Source organism: Prionailurus viverrinus, chromosome C2 (genome assembly GCF_022837055.1).
Source record: "Prionailurus viverrinus isolate Anna chromosome C2, UM_Priviv_1.0, whole genome shotgun sequence".
NCBI lineage: Eukaryota > Metazoa > Chordata > Mammalia > Carnivora > Felidae > Prionailurus > Prionailurus viverrinus.
In genome coordinates, this window is record NC_062569.1 from 50,245,787 (window position 1) to 50,264,529 (window position 18,743).

General features: G+C 41.9%; 1 protein-coding gene across 2 annotated transcripts in view; it reads left to right on the forward strand.

The window, feature by feature from the left end:
* The first annotated feature begins 4,834 nt into the window (after positions 1–4,834).
* KCNAB1 (potassium voltage-gated channel subfamily A regulatory beta subunit 1) overlaps positions 4,835–18,743 on the forward strand; it is a 399,759-nt gene continuing 385,850 nt past the window's right edge. For both annotated transcript variants that reach the window (XM_047874454.1, XM_047874456.1), the window contains exon 1: positions 4,835–5,147. In XM_047874454.1, coding sequence (XP_047730410.1) covers positions 4,906–5,147 — 242 coding nt within the window. In that variant the 5' untranslated portion in view covers positions 4,835–4,905. The remainder of the gene's footprint in view (positions 5,148–18,743) is intronic.

Consider the following 18,743-nt stretch of genomic DNA (forward strand, 5'->3'; position numbering starts at 1 on the left):
ACAGAGACAGAGCATGAGCGGGGAAGGGGCAGAGAGAGGGAGACACAGAATCCGAAGCAGACTCCAGGCTCTGAGCTGTCAGCACAGAGCCCAACGCGGGGCTCGAACTCACGAACTGAGAGATCATGACCTGAGCTGAAGTTGGACGCTCAACCGACTGAGTCACCCAGGCACCCCCAAGTTGTTTTTATGATTCCCAGAACACCAGACCTAGAAGAATCTTAAGAGATTACCTAAGTCTGAGCCAATAAAGAAACTAAGGGGCCAGAGATGTCAAGGCCTGCCCATGGTTACATTGTTACCTATGAATGCTTGAACAGGTGTGTTTAAAGCCTGCTCACCACCCAGAGCTATATGAGCTTCTATTTGTGACTTCTGATTCTCAGCATCCCATCAGAAGAACATGACCAGAAACATCTCTGTCCTCAGTGGTCTTGTCACTTTTTCTCCACACTGAGATTACATAGTATTTAAAGATTCTGAACAGTATATGGTAGTCATTCCTGAGACAGAGAAAGACAGCAAAGCAGACATTAACTGCCCCTGTCAGCTGCTCAGGGGCATTTCTTATAGTATTGTACATTTGCAAGATTTGCATTGACAGCCAAAGGGGCTTAAAGTTCTCTTATAAACATAGTTTTTATTTGGGGCACCGGGCTGCCCAGTCAGTAGCGTGTGCAACTCTTGATCTCAGGATTGTGAGTTTGAGCCCCGTGTTGGGTGTAGAGATTACTTAAAAAAAAAATCTTAAAAAAAAAAAAAAAATATATATATATATATATATATATATATATATATATATATATATATATTTACTCCCCACCTTCAAACTGGGACCTTTTATGACAGTGATCAGCTTTTAGAACTTAATGAAAAGAGATGTTGGTTTCAGACAAATCTTGGCTTTCTCATCCCTCTGTCCTCTCCTGGGCTTGGCTCCATATTCAGAGGGCAGAAAAAGAGAGTGATGTGTTGAACAGGGCTCATGTCTCATTTTCGATGACTTCTTTCACTTCACCTCTGCTTCTTCCTTGTTGGGTATTCCCACTGGGGAGCCACTTCCACGGCTCTCAAAGTCAGATGCAACCACGGGCTAGTGTAAGTGGTGGAACAGTAGGTACAACTTTACTTGGGCACGCCTGTTTCTCCCCGACTCCATCCCGCTGCTTGTGTCCTCTTCTAACTTTTCCTGGCCCCCTCTCTCTAAGCTCTTATTTCTCCCCTGAGATTCAGCTTTGGCTGCGAGCTTGAAAATGGAAAGATTGACAAGAGTAGCTTTTGGAATTTTAAAATTCAAGCAGGCGAACTCTTAATATCTATGAAATGTTGACTGAGCACAAAATACCATGCTGGTTATGATGGAGGTTAAAACTTATACCAGATAGAGTCTGTCTGTCTCTTCAAAGAGCTTATAGCTTGGATGGGGAGTTAGATGTGCACTTGCAGGAGGAGGTATCTAGTACTCGGGGACAATGTGTTATGAGTCCGTGTCTCCCAAAGGAGGTACCAGTACCACTGGCAGACAAGGAGGTGACACGGATGGGGCATTAACTTGGATTCATATTGTAAAGGTGGTGTATTCCTGTGTCAATTTCCTGTCAATTCTTCTGATTACCTTTAAAACATTAACAGGAGAAAGGAGAAAAAAAGTCTCAGATTTGTGCTAAACACCTAATAATACCTTTTAATTTCTGATATAAAAAGCAAAAAGAGGTAGGACTCGGGTCAGAAACTTTGGACACCAACAGTGCCTGGCAGTTTAATAATATTCTTCATTTTTATTACACTTATTTTCTACAGGCTACGCTCTCTTTTATTTCAAGTGCTAAAGGTTTTCTATGTGTAATGCAAGTAATACAAGGTTTCCTTACCAAATTTCTTAGCTTGGGCTGCTATAGGAAATTACTACAGACTGTGTGGTTTCAGCAACAAACGTTTATTTCTCACAGTTCTAGTGGTTGGGAACTCCAAGCCCAGGGTGACAGCATGGTTGGATTTGGGCCAGAACCCTCTTCCTGGTTTATAGACAGCCGTCTTTTGCTGTGTCCTCACACGGTGGAAAGAGAGCTAGCTAGCTCGCTGGCCTCTTCTTAGGAAGGAACTAATCCCCTTCATGAGGGCTCTACCCTCATGATCTAGTTATCTCCCAAAGGTCTCACTTCCCAATGCCATCATAGATTAGATCTCAACATGTGAATTTGGGGGAGGGATACAAACATGCAGCTCATAACACTAAATATATTCATTTAGGTTAAAAAAAAAAAAGCAGGTGAATTCCAAATAGTAAATAAATAATGGTAAACGTGGTCCAAAAATAGGACAGAAATCATCAGGTTTGTACAAATGTTTGGAAACAGTTTAGAGGTGTCAAGTGAGTGCTTTAGAAGTGAATTGCAAGAGGAATTTCAAGAGGTAATCATATACCAGGGTCTAGGGGGTGGGGCAAGAATTCCTAGAGGAGGTGAGCTCTCACAGGACATGGGGTGGGGGAGCTCATGCGAGCAAAGCCATGGTGATGGGTGGGGTGGGAGTAGGAAGCCTGTTGGATTGGATGAACCCTTTATGCCCAGGAGCGGTCGCTGGAGGAGAGAAGCAGCTGGGATCACAAAGCGAAAAGACCCTTATGTGAGGGACTTTGTGTTTTCTCTTTTTGACTTTTTCCGTTGAGATCATTACTGAGTCACATGCAGTTGTAAGGAACAATACGGAGAAATTCCTTCACCCAGTTACTCCCAGTGATGATACCTTACATAACTATAGTTCACTATTACAATTAGGAAATTGATGGTGATGCAAGCCACTGACCTTATTCAGATTTCACTAGTTTTGCATGCACTCATTTGTGTGTGTGTGTGTGTGTGTGTGTGTGAGCTCCAGGCCATTTTATCACACAGGTAGAGTGATGTGGCCACCACCATAGTCAAGACACAACAATTCCAGCACAAGAATCCCTCATCTACCCTTTTATAGACTGAGCCACCTCCCTCTCTTTCCAATTCTCTAACCCCTGGAAACCACTAATTGGTTATCCATGTGTGTCATTCTATCAGTTAAAGAATGTGATCTAGATGGAATCATGCAGTATGATGATTTTTTTTTTCTCTTAAGGACCTTATTGAAACATTGGCAAGATAAGACATATATTGAACAATTAGAAAACAAGGTAAGTAATGATTTTCCCCAGGAAAATTGGGAAGCTGGGAAGGAGTGTTTGTGATATGGTGGGGGAAAGGGAGAGAAAATGAGTCCTATTTGATATGTGTAATTTGGCTTTTTTCCACTCAGCAAATTCCCTTGAGATCCATTCAAGTCGTTGCGTATATCAGTAGTTCATTCCTTTTTATTGCTGAATACTATTCCATAGTGTGGATACGCCACAGTTTAACCATTCACCTGTTATAGGAAATTGGGGTTGTTTCCAGTTTTTGGCTATTTTGAATAAACCTGTTATGGACATCTGTGTATAGTTTCTCTGTGTCAGCATAGATTTCATTTCTCTGGGGGAAATAACCCAAGAGTACAACTACTGTGTCCTATGGTAGGTTTGGTATGTGTAGTTTTATAAGAAATTGCCATACTCTTTTCCGATGTACATCTCCCCCAACAATGTGTGAGTGATTCAGTTTCTCTGAATCTTTGCCAGCATGTGGTGTTATTGGTATTTTTATTTAGCTAGTCTGGTGTGTGTAGTAATATCTCATGGGCTTAATCTGCATTTCCCTAATAGCTAATGATGTGGAACTTATTTTCACGTGCTTATTTTCCATCCGTATATTTTCTTCAGTGAAACATCTGTTAATGTCTTTTGTCCACCAGCTGATTGGAGTGTTTATGTTTTTATTGTTGAGTTTTGAGACTTCTTTGTATGTTCTGGATATAAGCCCTTTGTTGGACATGGTTTGCAAATACTTCCTCCCAGTCCCAGTTGTTTTCATATCCTCTTTACAGGGTCTTTCATGGAGAAAAAGTTTTGAATGTTGATGGCATCTACTTTACTAATTTTTTCTTTTATGGGCTGTGTTTTTGGTGTCAGCTCTAAGAATTCTTCACTTATCCCTAGGTCTTGAAGATTTTCTCCTCTGTTTTTTTCCTAGAAGTTTTATGGTTTATATCTATGTCTGTGACACAGTTTGATTTATTTTGTTGTATAAATATGAAGTTGAAGTCAGGGCTCATTTGTTTTTGTTTGTTTTTGCTTATGGGTGTCCAACTGCTCCAGTACCATTTGTTGAAAAGCTTATCCTTTTTCTATCGAATCACTCGTACATCTCTGTCAAAAATCACTGGTCCTATTTGTGTAGGCCTTTTGCTTTTTACAACCATCCTATTGATATTTCCTATCACTTGATAGCAACATCTTAAAAAGAAAAAGACTGATGGACCTTCTACCCAAATGAATCATGTCTCTAGTATAATAAATTATTTGATTATGAAGTACTTAGAAAGGTCTCATTACACACTCATGAATCATCCCCAAGGCCTTATGATCCTTATGAGAACAGAACATTTGGCCTATATCCCACCCAAATATTTCCTTTTACCTAAATAGAAAGACATGGGAAAGAGTGCCCGTATTTTTTCCCCAGGGGCCAATACATAGTTGCTGAAGCTTGACTTTGGGAACTTAACGGGGACAAGAAAAGGGATTGGACTTTCTCAGGGTTTTGTTTTGTTTTGTTTTGTTTTGTTTTCTAAGGTTTCAACAGAGACATGTATCTAGGAGCTCTGCTGGGGACTCCAGAGTCTGCTCACATACAAAAAATAGTAAGGGGCAGCTAAGGAAAACGAGCTGATCCCTTTTAGGGACACACCAAAGCCAGATAACCCAAGTAATCATAGCAAGATACAGCCAGTCTCAGAGCTAAGTACTGTGAAATTAGCTTTGCGTTCTTGGGTTTTGGAAACATGCATCTGTATAAACCTGCCTGTGCAGACATCCCCAGCCCCAAGCTGGGTCTGCCCAAATCCAGTGAATCGGCTCTGAAATGTAGACGGCACATAGCGGTGACCAAGCCTCCACCTCAGGCAGCCTGCTGGCCGGTGAGGCCTAGTGGAGCAGCGGAACGGAAATATTTGGAGAAGTTTTTACGTGTCCATGGAATTTCATTGCAGGAAACCACCAGAGCAGAGACGGGCATGGCTTACAGGTACTGGCCGGTTGCAATGTTATTCAACCAGGGCACTGCACGGAAGTCAAGGGTTCTTGTTGTTAAAGAAATAAGGACTGAAATAACAAAGCAAACACTGTGTGGAAAAAGGAAAAGAAAGATGAATGCAGGGAGCCCTCTTCTTGGTCTGCCTTAGTTTCTTGCGCTCTATATTGTCTACTTTCTCTTTGCTTAAAGGGTTACATAGAGGATAGTCAGGCTCTCTGTGGAGGATCCTAACCGTGTGTTGCCTGTAGAAATAATATCTTTGGCTTTGAGGAGGTAGGTGACGTAGCAGGTCTTAATGAAGAATGGGGGCTCTATTCTTCTTAAGGGAATTTATAAATTAAGAGTAGGATTTTTTTAATAGGCTGCCTGGATGTTAAGGCCGTTATTTTCTTCTAAGTCTGAATCATGTGGTCTGTGCTAATGGTTAATAAAGTAGCTCACGAACAAGTTCTTCTTGAAACGACGGCACTTTTTATCATTGCAGCCTGAGATAAATTACTGGCTGTTCTCTAAACTTCCAACACCATCATTTATTCTGTGAAAGATTAACAAAAGGGAGAAGTTTTCCCCTGGTGTGGGGTTGGGTGTGTAATCTTCATAAATTGTTCTGAGATGGGAAGTTATCATTCTTTGTCAGAGCAATTATTGTCCAAACCTCGCTAAGACATGTCTGTGCTTAGCTGAATCACCCAGGGGCACCGGCACTAATGCTTGCCTGACAAATGCCTAGAGTTTTAAATATCCAAGAAACTGAGCAAAAGCCATTCAGAAGGACAAGGGTGTTGAAAACGGAAAAAAGGATTTAACACTCGTGAAGAACGGCTGTCCCAGCTCAAGTCAAAGCTTTTCCTTCTCCAGAGTAAGATTGTTTTTGCATGGACATGATGTCTCCAATGATTTCACTTTTCCATAATCTAAAGGTCTATTTTAGGGTAGTAGATACTGCCCTAGTTTTATCATCTAATTTGGCTAATAAAGCAATTTGCAACGAAATGACTTCTTTCTGTGGAGAGCAATGTGTTTCACACAGACTCTTTATGCAATAAAGGGCTCATGCAGAAGAGGAACTCTTCTAGGTTTACGGAGATTATAAACATACCACAGCCCACCCCAACATGCTTTGGAAATGGAGCCTATGAAGAATCTATCCACCTTTCCAAGAGAACTCATGGCTCCATACACCGGGATGGAGGAGATGCTGATGTTCCTCAATCACCTTTCCTGAATCTGGCTTCCACAAGAAGGAGCTGTCTTCTCTCTCCATCTCCTCCCATTCTCTTCTCTACGCTTTCCTTGACCCTCAGTGGTGGCAGGATGGTGATGTCTGAATGTAGATCAGTTGAGGATGAACTGTTTCATTAAAAAAAAAATCTCTCTCTGCATCTCTGTCACAGGATGGGTGGTTTTACCACGAACTCTTGAATTTTTTTTTGTTAATGTTTATTTTTGAGAGAGAGAGAGAGCGAGCAGGGGAGAAAAAGAAAGAGAGGGAGACACAGAATCTGAAGCAGGCTCCAGGCTCTGAGCTGTCAGCACAGAGCCCTACGCGGAGCTTGAACTCATGAGCTGTGAGATCATGACCTGAGCCGAAGTCAGCCACCAAACTTACTGAGCCACCCAGGCGTCCCAGCCATGAACTCTTTATAAACCTTCAGAGGACATGCGTCTTTCTCTCGGGAGTCCTGGTTTGAATGTCAGTTAGACCTCTTGTGGTGTGTGCCAATGTTCAGACGAAGATAGGTTCTGAATATGTTTTTAAATGGTTCTGAAGCAGAGGAATGATCCCTCCTCAAGTAGGTAAAAGCAAGGGTGTCCTTGTTGAAGCTGGGGGCCTGGAGCCCACCTGCTTGAGGGGAGCAGCCATCCCCCAGTCTGGCCCTGGAGGCCCCCCTGTCAATCCCATACTCCCATGATTTGAGAATACGGTTCCAAGGTGACTCTTCATAAGGCTTGGGGAACAAGGCTCTGTGACCTTGAGGGTGCTTGGTCCTGTCACAGAGATGGGCTCTTGGGCAAGGTTCTGTTTCACTCGGCAACACTAGTAACAAGTGGGACCTAGAAGAGTGCAGCTCCGGGATCAGAATTTGAGGAGACACAAGTTCAGTTAAATGGATACATGGCCCCAGGGAAGAGCCAAAGCTCTGTATTATGATGGGTTGCTGTGCTTTACCACCCCTTCCTCCATTATTCCTCCCGTCCCCCTCCCTCCAACCTGAAGCACGTCTCCTTTCTCTAGATTCCCATAGTAATTTGTCTATTCTTTCAAGACCCTTATTAATCACCCTTATTTAAAACATCCTCCTCTGAACATTAGGGAGGGATTTTTAGGGAAGAGAACCCAGCTTCTCTCTGTTCTAACACCAACTTGGCTTTTGGCCGTGACTTCTTTTTTGCTTTTTAAGTGTTTTACTCTAATTCCAGTATAGTTGACACACAATGAATGTTATATTAGTTTCAGGTGTACAATATAGTGATTCAGCAGTTCTGTACATGACTCGGTGCTCATCATGATATGTGTACTTTTAATCCCCTTCACCTATCTCACCCACCCACCCACCTTCCCCCATAACCATCAGTTTGTTTTCTACAGTTGAGTCTGTTTCTTGGTTTTTTCCCCCTTTGTTCATTTGTTTTGTTTCTTAAATCCTATATATGAGTGAAATCATATTGGCTGTGACTTCTCATAAACCTAGTATTAAGTGAGAAGGTGAATTTCGTATTCTTATTTCCTTATCCTGATTTCCAACTGCCCTCCAACCATGGCTTTGTCAAACAAAATACCTTGTTTCATCTTGCCTTTTCTATTTTCTTCTTTCTGAAGGATATTATTTCATGTGTACTGGAAAGAGAATGGGCTTTAGAGTTAACCAGAAGAGAGTTCAAATCCTAGCTCTTCTGCTTTACAAACTGTGTGACATTAATCTGGCTGTGACATGTAAGTGCCTGACACACAGCAGGTGCTCATTGATAGAAGTTCCTCTCCTGCTTATTTTGTAGACTCTGTCATTCATTCTAGGGGACGGGATGAAAACCCCTATGGCTGAAATGTACACAGGGGTAAGACAGAATACTTTATAAGAATATAAGAATATCACATGATAAGATAGAACATCTCTCAGAAAGAAAAGAAGGAATAAAAAGAAATCTGCAGTAATTCACAATCTGTGTAGGTTTTCATGCTGAGCTTTAGAATTCTGAGAGGTCTGAAGGAGCCGGTGAGCTGTTTTCTCTTCCTAATTTGGTCAGATGCCACTGCAGCCTTCAGCCCAATACCAGCTGCTTGGGTCCCTCGATCATCTGTGAGAGAGCATTCTGTTGTGTTTCCATGGAGACTTGTTTTATTTCTAACTGAGGGTGACCAGGAGAGGAAAAAAATCAGTAAATATGCAAACACATGTATCAACTGAAAAGAAACTGGAGGGAATTGTTTGAACGTGGTGTAAAAAGTGCCAAGTTGCTGTGTAGATCCTTCTGTTGGCTTAGAATTTTCTGCAAAAATAGAAGGTTTTTGTGGATTCATTTTATTAGTGTCTATAAAATAGTTACCCAAGAGAGTCCTTTGGTCATTTCTAAGAGGCACAAAGTCAATTGTCTCTATTACACAGCATTGAAATCTGAGCCAGATAATAAACCTGAGCTTAGGTCGAGGTTAAAGTACACTGAGAGATAGTTTTATGGACAAAACACAAAAAATATCTAGACTGAGTAAGGATGCAGCAAACACCGAGCTTTGAAGCAATTTTATAATTAGCCGGGAGGAACTTACACAGATGTAAAATGAAAGTCTAATTCAGGGATCAGCAATTTTTTTTCTGTAAAAGTCCAGGTAGTAAATATTTTAGGCCAGGGGCCACATCCACCTTTGTCATAGCTACTGAACTCTGCTGTGGGAGGGTGAAACCAATCATTGACAGTAAGTGAACGAGTGGGTGTGGCTGTGTTCCAATAAAACTTTATGGGCACTGAATTATGACACTGAGTTTTACATAATTTCTGCACATCATAAACCATCTTCCTTTTTTCTCCCAAACATTGAAAAAATGTACAGGGCAATCTTAACTTGAGGACCATACAAAAACAACTGGATTTGGCCAATAGGCCACAGTTTGCTGGCCTCTGGTCTAGAAAACAAAGCTTTCAGTTGCATGAAGTTATTTATTTATTTATCTATCTATCTATTTATGTATTTATTTATTTGTATTTATTTTTAAACTTCTTTGTTTCCAGAGGTATTTAAGGTACCCAAATGCATATAATTCAGAAAGATAAAAATAACAAAGAGGAAGAAATGAGTTCGAGAAAGATTAAGAGCAGCCAGGGAAGACATGTTGCCCGGGGTGAGTTGAGCAAGCCATGTGCTTGGACCAGATTTCGCTCTGTGCTTCCCAGCAGCACCAAATTGTAGATAGTGAAATGGAGCTCTTTACAACAGTCATGGAGTCCTTGAGGTAGGTAAGGATAGGCAACTTGAGCAGTGTTGGCACATCTTTTTTTTAATCTGGATACCAGAGCAAAATTTCTCTCATGGTTCTTCTTTATGTAATTAGTAACATCCTCAAAAATATCCTTACAGTGGGGCGCCTGGGTGGTGCAGTCGGTTAAGCATCTGACTTCAGCCAGGTCACGATCTCGCGGTCCATGAGTTCGAGCCCCGTATCAGGCTCTGGGCTGATGGTTCAGAGCCTGGAACCTGTTTCCGATTCTGTGTCTCCCTCTCTCTCTGCCCCTCCCCCGTTCATGCTCTGTCTCTCTCTGTCCCAAAAATAAATGTCGAAAAAAAATTAAAAAAAAAATCCTTACAGTAAACACAGCAGTGAGGTTCCTAGGGCTCTTTACTGTGGAGCCCCTAACATTAACAGTGGCATTGCCGCAAAAAATAATTCAGCGAAAGCAAGCAGGTGGCTAGCGAAGAAATGACATTGGCTTAATAGAAACATCAGTTTGAGATTATTTACACTTTAAAAATTCCCTATTAATGATGATTCCCTATTAATGATTCTTTTACAGTAACAGGGCTTGTCCAGATTCATGCATTGAACTAATTGTTTCTCAAATAAAAAAAAAAAGTTATGCTATTTGCAAACCAAAGAGAACACTTCTCATATTCTGGAGCTGATGGTGAAGAAGGAGCAGAAGAAAAGGAGAGGCAGGGGGATGTCTTAAGATTACTGACAGATCTTGGAGATGATCTCCAATTTCTGGTCTTACAGCTGAAGAGAAGCAAGGCTGCAATGTTGGGTGACTAGCCTGAGGTTGCATTTGCAGCCAGCAGCAAAGCTGGGACGAGAACCCCTGTACCTCGGGACCCAGTCCAGTGCTTTCTCTACACTCTCCATATTTACTCCCAGCCCCCTAGTTCCCATCCCAGGCCATGCCCATCCATGCACGCACGTGTGCACACGCCCGTGTGCCCACACTGCTTCCTGGGCATGCTGCAGTCCCGGTCACATTCACCATCCTGCTCTGGTCTACTTTTCTGGTCACCTGTCTTTTTTGCTCTGCTCTGCAACCTGCTTCGGTCCTATTGCTCTGCACACGGATCTTCCACCCCTGCCCTGGACCACTGGGTCTCCACTCATCATAACTTGCTGCAACTAGAATATTCTTATACATCCTCCTTGCCTAGGCAAATCCAACTCACAGTCTTCTCTCTTACAGGATGACCTGTCTTTGCTCCACATAGATTTGGATTGTTAGTTATTTGTGTGTGTGTGTGTGTGTGTGTGTGTGCACGTGTGTATCTGTGTGTGTGTCTTATTCTCAAAATTATGTTGCTGTTACCTTGAGGACCAAGGACCAGAGCTTATAATATTTTGCAATCCTCCCTTTGACAGTGCTCAGTACATGTGTATTGCTTGACTGGGGTGCATCTATTTAGAAGTTGGGGAGCAGAAAGAAAGACATTAAAGAGCAAGAAGTAGGGACTTCTCCTTCCCCCACTAATAGTGCTCTAACTTCATATTTGCTCCTGTGTCTTAGACGCAGTATGTTACCTAACCTTGCTGATCCTCAGTTTCCTCATCTGTAAAATGGACCCAGTTGAAGTTACCTTACAACACTGTTGTAAGACTATAATGAAGTCACACATGGCTTAGGTCACCCCCTGCCGGATTGGGAGACTGAGCTCTCTTGCTCCAACCTCCTTCTCAGCCAATCTTGGGAACCCAGGATGTAGTCAGTTTCCAGAGGGTTGAAAGGAAATGTGTATAACAATGTATCTAACAAAGAGAGGGGGGGGGGAAATAACACCTACAAATTGAGTTTTGCAAAACACTGGGCATACCACCCTCCTTTCCTCACTTGCTTTTATAATTTTTTCTTCTATTGGAAGCTGTCCTTAGGATCTATTGAGAAAATGTGGGGTTTTTTCCTTTCACCTCACGCATAGCCCAAAACAGCTTCATGAAGCATTGTAATAAATTACTCTCCAAATGGTGTATATGAAGATAAAGATAATCTTTTATCAATCTGTGTATTTCCAGTGCCTAGCATTGTGGCCAGAACAGAAATATTTGAAACAGAATATAATTAAAAGCCCAAAACTGACACCAGCTCACAATACCTCTCCCATCAGCTTGCCACAGTATCTGAGATGTTCTCCAACTAGAGGCATCAGTGCTGTTAAAATAGAAGTATTAATCCAAGCTAAGAGGCAGCTGACCGAGGCAAAGACAAGATATTGGCCAGACCTGACCTGAAAACAGAGAAGGCAGAAAGAAAGTTTCTAGACCAGATCAAGAGGAAAGCTTGTGTGTCAGGGCACAGGTACGGAGCTACAAGTTGACGTACGGGGACATAGGAGGGAAGGAACTGAGGAAGAGGATAGGAAAGCTAGAGAGAAACCTCACTCACTCGACTGCTTTCTCAAAGAGGTGGGGCAAAGTGACTAAGAGCATTCGTTAACTGATAGTTTTCACTGGTCTCTCAATGGAGATTCTAAGGACAAGTAGAATTATTTTCACTCTGAAAACCTTTTCCTGGGTTGTGTCCTAGGGATAAGATGATGTCCCAGCTTCGGGATTTGAAGTCCACCTTCCTTCTTCCCTCTTTCTCTGATCTCTGGCTTCCTTACCCATAAAATGAAAACAAACACTCCTTCACGGGATAATAATATTCATGCAAAGGCACAAATAGTGGGCACTCAGGAAAGACTGTCCCCATCTTGCTCTTCCTCCTTTTCATCATTTCCATAGTACAGCGTAGAAACTGAAAATTATTTCTATTCCCAAATCGAACTCACTGTCTTCTTTCCAGCCCCCCACTTCTAACCCCCAAACAAAATCCCTTTGCAATGCATTCCCGTGACCTACTTTTTTCACAAAATGCTTGGCGCACTCAGACCTACTTGAAAAGGAGCTATGGCCATGACCGTGAAAATTAAAAGGCTAAAAAATTAAAAAAAAAAAAAAATAAATAAATAAAAACTAATACATGCTCCCTGTGCAGGGGGTTATATTTTCTACATTAAAAAAAAAACCTACATGGTTTATTTTAGACTGGCCTAATTTTGGTCAGTCGCGAGGCCTGTGCTAATTTGCTCTGAGCCCTCTGTGGCTCTCCTGGCCTCAACATTTCTGGAGGAACTTCAGTGACAGGGAGATGGTTCAGACCCAGAACGTGTGTGATGACCTGAAATCTGAATAGGCTGCTGGTGAAGGGGCTCAAAGGCTTAGTGAAAGGGGCCTATTCAGAATGGAGCAGAATGTTTATTTCCTTTTGAATGTAACACAAGTTCTAAAATAAGTAGGTTTTAAAAGTGTCAGTTTAGATAGAACATGCTTTAAAATTTAAGCAAAAGTGAGAGATGCGTGCCACTTGGAGTTGAAATATTATTTCTGTTCTGTTTTGAAATTTCCACTTGTGTTTTTCCAAGGGAAAAGTTGCTTTGTTTATGTAACTGAATAAAAACATTTGAAATTCACGGCTCCAGAACAAGAGTGGGTTATATGAACCCACGTTTTCTCATATAGAAATTCTTGATGGCGGTTTAAAAAAAAAAAAGAAATAGCACTGAGACCTGGTTTTTCTGACCAAGGAGCTACTGTAGGTCCAATATGTACTCACTCAAGGTGGGGGGAGGGGACGGGGGGAAGACTTCTGAATTGCCCTGCAGTTTCTGAGAATGCCACTAGGATGCGCTATTTCATAAAGAAAATTAAGCCCCCGGGTTCCTTAACCACAGCTGGCAGAAATCTTTACACTTTCCCCAGATAATCCTAGACCAGAATTTAAATTCTAATCTGTATATTTTCCTTGATTCTGGAAATTAAGAAGTATCTTTTTTGGTACCACGTGGCAAATGTCCTATAGCGAGAAAAAAATAAATTATGGCCAGCATATTCTCAGGATTCTGAGAAGCCTGATCCATAGCAAGCCTATGTTATTATAACCTATATAAGTTAGATATTTGATAGAGCAAATTTCTGTGTCTGGGAGTTTCCAACACGGGGGATTCTGAAGCCCACCACAAACCTCTGGGGCATGGCTGGTGGAGAAAAGAAAGGCATACGCCTCACCTCCTTGGCCTTGCTTTAGAGAATGTTCTATTGATGTCTTTTGCCCCATCTTGGTTGCAGGCACCTTGTTGCACAGTTGAGATGGAGCAGGTGTAGGGAATCTGGAAGGAGAGGGTCATCAGCGTTGTCAGAGAGAAGGCTAGCAGCTTAGATTCCACGGTAGTTCGTAGAACATTACCCCTCAGGTCTGGCTCAGCACCAAATTAAGAGGTGGAGGAATAATGGTGCCCTTCCTCCTCTGTATTCATGGTTCATTTTCATTTACACGGGACACCTCTCCACACCTATTGCTTTAGCTTCTTTTCTAGTGATTCCTCTGCCTGTCCCTAGCTAATTATGAACTGATACTCCCTAAGATTTCAGTTATATATCTTGTGATGTATGCCAATGTTCAGATGAAGATATGTTCTAAGTCTTTGTGTTTCAAACAATTATGAAGCAAAAGGACATTTTGTTTTCAAAAGGAGAAAACAAAGCGGGCCCAGTTAATGTGGAGAAATTGGGGTGGTCTGCAAATATGTCACATCCAAAGAAATGAACCTCTAATCATGACAGTCCAGGTAGTAGAGGAGCTATTTTTAGACAACCTACCTAGTTCTTAAAACCAGATTATAAAAAAAAATTATTTTGAAAATAATTTCAGTCTCACAGGAACTTATAAGAATACAAAGAATTTTTAGGCACTTGATTTTTTAACATATTGTGAAGATTTTGCCCCAATTGCGTTAACCTTTGCACATTTTCTTACGTGCTTGCTCCCTGCACCCCTCCCGCCAACCTCCCAATTTGTTTTTCCAAGAGAGTAAGTCTGAGAGTAAATTACGTATGTTATGGCCCTTTAACCCTTACATACACCCCTACACGATTTCCAACTTCAGTTACATTTCCATGGTATGCTACTTTTATATGATGTATACCATCTGTATTCCAATTTCGTCAGCTGACACAGTAATGCCCTTTCAAGCAATTTTTTTTTTTTCTCCACTAGTACTAGATCCGGTTTAGGATCACAGTTTAGTTGTCATGTCTTTTTAGTTTCCGTCAATCTGGAGCAGTTCAGGCTGGAATTAAATTTAGCTCAGGGAGGAGGTCGGTGGGAAAAGGGCCGTGACTCTTTGCAATTTCTGCTTGGGGTTGGGAGGTGGTGCTGTCGTGCCGCCTAATTGCTGTGCTTGTCCTACAGTCTGCTGGTTACTGCTCCCAGTTCCGCGTCCAAGCCCATGTCTTCCGCAGCTACCCAACAAGGGCCACAACGTTTTCATCTTGGACTTTAGGTCCAAGGCTGAGGCGGATTTCAAAGACGTACGGACCTAATTGGCCCACATAAATTCAGTCATCTGTGTTCTTCTGCTCAACATATCCGCTGAGGGGAGTGTGCTGGCGGTGGGGCTGTTGAGTTACCAGGAACTGGAGTCAGGCCCTGTGAGCACAGACACGCAGAGCGAAGAGGGCTGGGAGGGTCAAGCAGGTGCTCTCCAGCTCCAAAGGCAAGTACCAAGGAAACGGGCCCAGAGACACCTCCAAAAGGCTGGAGCAGCAGCAAAGGGAGGGGCCTGGCACAAACAGTCTCCAGAGGGATGGCGTGGATTCTGGCCCAAGGTCCCAGTGAGCCCGCTGTGGGAGAGGAGGAGGTAGTGTGCTGCCCAGCAGCCAGGGAAACTCAGGTGCCCAGTGGGGTATATGGACTATCTTTAGACAAGGAGTTTTTGACCCAGTTGTCTTTAGTCTATTTTTTCCCTCATGATAATCCTTTTAATTTGTAAAGGCAGAATGTTTTAGAGGCTCTGACAATTGAAGACTGTGGGTGTAGAATGTGTAGCTCATTAGGTATCTAAGCTCTGCTTTAGCATTGAAAGGGTTTGTAACAGGTCACTGCTTTTGTAATTTTGCAGCACTCTATAATTCAGCACACAATGACAACACATACACTTGGAAGGTGGTTAAGGCTTTAAAAAGGAGCTGTCATTGCTCCTGAGATGACCATTGTGCATGACTGGCACCTCCATGCATAATTTCCCGAGAGCTGAATCCTCACTGTAACTTCTTTCTAAGATTCATCAAATTAGTACCTCCTTCCTTTCTGCCTGTTTTTTTCTCTTAGCACTCTGATTTGTTTATTTCTGTAATGTCTGTCTCTCCCACTAGCGTGTGAGCCCCAGGAAGACAGGGATCTTATCTGTGTGGCTAATTGCTTCATCCCTAGAATCTAGTCTCTAGTGTAGAACTCAGTAAACATTTGCTGAGTAAATGAATTATTAGGCAGGAGTATAACAAATAAGCCTTCATTCTTCGCTGACAATCAGCTGGATTATCCGATACAAGGAATTGCTCCGCCAGACTCTCCACCCATAGTCTCCTGCCATTTACTTCCTACCTTTCTCTTTTTACTAAAAGCCTCCCAATGTCCTCCTTTGAGATAGTGGTACCTGGGGACAACATTGTTCTCATAGGAAATAGGTTGCATTTTAAGACCATTGAAGTTGCCTTTCATACCTATCATAATGTCATAAGCCCACTTTATTTTTGTTTCTCCTCAGACATTCATCTTGTTTCACTTTTCATTCATTTATTTACCTCACTGCATTCATGAAGGCGTCACTGTACTTTCCTCCAGAAAGTTCTCTGTGATGTCACTGTGCAGCCCTATCCACAAGGGGGTCCTGAGTTACAGAGACCAGACAAAATACTCATGGTCTTCCCTCTGGGCATATTCCTCATTTCTCCTAGATGTGGTTCTTATGTACCAATGTTACAGAGCCATAGGTCTCTTCTTTATCACCCCTTCCACCATGAATTCTTCCCCTTTCTACCCCTTGTCCATCAATCCCATCAGCTAGCCCTTTTTGGTTTACTCTTGTCCTGATCATTTTTGGTTTTTATCTCATTGCAAGAGGTTCATCATATCATTATAACATTTATATGTCATCTCCCAAAAGATGGGAGACAAATCTATAGGGTCAGCCATCCTGTTGGGATTCCTAGATGACCCACCATCCTAAATACACTAAAGGATTCTCTCTCTACACAGTAATTATGGATGATTGTGAGTTCTGATTAGACCTCTTATTCTTGGTATAGATCAGACTTTCCCAGGAATAATCTGGCCTGTAACTAAGAAACTCTTCAGCTGGAGATTAGCAGTTAGAGGATGCTACCTTGGTGGTATCATTAGGTCATTGAGTCATTGTGGGGTTTCTCACTTTATTCTGGCCACGCTTTACATCCTGAGAAACACCAGACCTATTCTACTCAGTGTTGGTGGGACTGGGCAATAGCGACAGTAGGGTCACACTTTTCCATTCAAGGGGTTTCATTGCCTGAGGGAACCTGAGTGGGCCTCAGTGACAATGAACGGGTCCTCAAAACCACTTCTTCTCCAAGGACCCAGCATTTTTTTACTCCATTTTCACCAGTTCTTGGTTTCTGGATGTCCTATGTGGGTAAATATTATCCCTCTTATGTCTCATGACCCGTTTAGAATGTTGGGTGATCCAAAACACAGTTTCTTAGAAGATAGAAAATCAGGCTCATGTAGCCAAGTCTACTAATCCTTATTTTATAATTCATCAGTGGCTCTCTTTATGAAGTTCTTTTCTAGGGCCACTAATCAGTCCTTGCTGTTTTGGGTCGATTTTTGGTTGAACTGTTTACCTTATTTCCTCCCCAGTATACACAGATTCATTCTTTCATTCAAGAGCTATTACCAAGTTCTCACTTGTGTTATACACTATTCTGGGAGACACAGCAATGAACAAAACAGAGAAAAACAGTAAGTTTCCTGTTTTCTTGAAGATTTCATTCTAGTTAGGATTAGGTAGACAAAGAGCTAACTAAATAAAGTATATAACATTTCAGAAAAGATAAGACCTCTGCAGAAACACATACCGTGGAGGAAGGGAGAGTGTATGTGTTAGTGGACAGTTACAATTTTAAACAGTTTAGTCAGGGAAGGCCTCACTGAGAAGACAGTATTTGAATAAATATCTGAAGGAGGTGAAAAGGACAATCACCTGGGTTTCTTGGGGGAAGAATACTCCAGACAGAGGGCACAGTATGTGTAAAGGCCTAGAATGAGAGTATATAAATGTTTCACTAGAAGGGCTCACAGAATGCAGGCAAGTGTTATATTTACAGTTATAGTTTATTGCAGCAAAAAGATACAGATTAAAATCACCATTGAGAAAAGGGGCCCAGGATGGAGTCCAGGAGAACCAGTTAGGGCTTCTAGTTGTCTTGTCCCCGTGGAGTTATGTGGAAAGCACATTTCCCCCTGAAACAGTGTGTGACAATATGGACAGAGTATTGTCAGCCAGGGCAACTTACCCAAGACTTGGTCTCCAGACTTTTCGCTGGAGATTGGCCCTATAGACACACTGACCACCTGCATAGGTGACCTTGGCGCTCAGTCCATGTGAAGAATGAGCGGATTCCCAGTGGCCCAAGGCCTCACTATAAACCATACATTTAGTATACACCGTTCAGCAGGGTCCAAAGCGTCCAGGCAAACAAAGATACTCTTGTTGGGTAGAACATTCCAAGGGCTTAGAGGTTACCTCCCAGGAGCTGGGGGCAAAGGGCCAATGCTTTCTTTGATCAAGCTTAATACTTCCCTGCACAGAAGCCAAGTCATGCTGGTCTTTGTAGGTCATTTAAAAGATGTGGGCTTCTAAAACTGGTATAGGAGATTCCTCAGAACTACCCTACAATCCAGTAATTTCGCTATTGGATATTCACCCCCAAAATACAAAAACACTAATTCAAAGCAATACATGCACATCTATATGTATAGCAGCATTTTTTACAATAGCCAAGTTATGGAACAGCCCAAGTGTCCATCGATAGATGAATGGATAAAGAAGTGGAAGTGGTATATGTATATAATAGAATAATATTCTATTATTCTATATATGCTAATATATTCTATATAATATATTCTATTATATATTCTATTATATATTCTATATATTCTAATATTCTATATAATAGAATAATATTCTATTATTCAGCTGTAAAAAGCTGTAAAAAGAATGAAATCTTTCCATTTGCAACGACATAGATGGAGCTAGAAAGT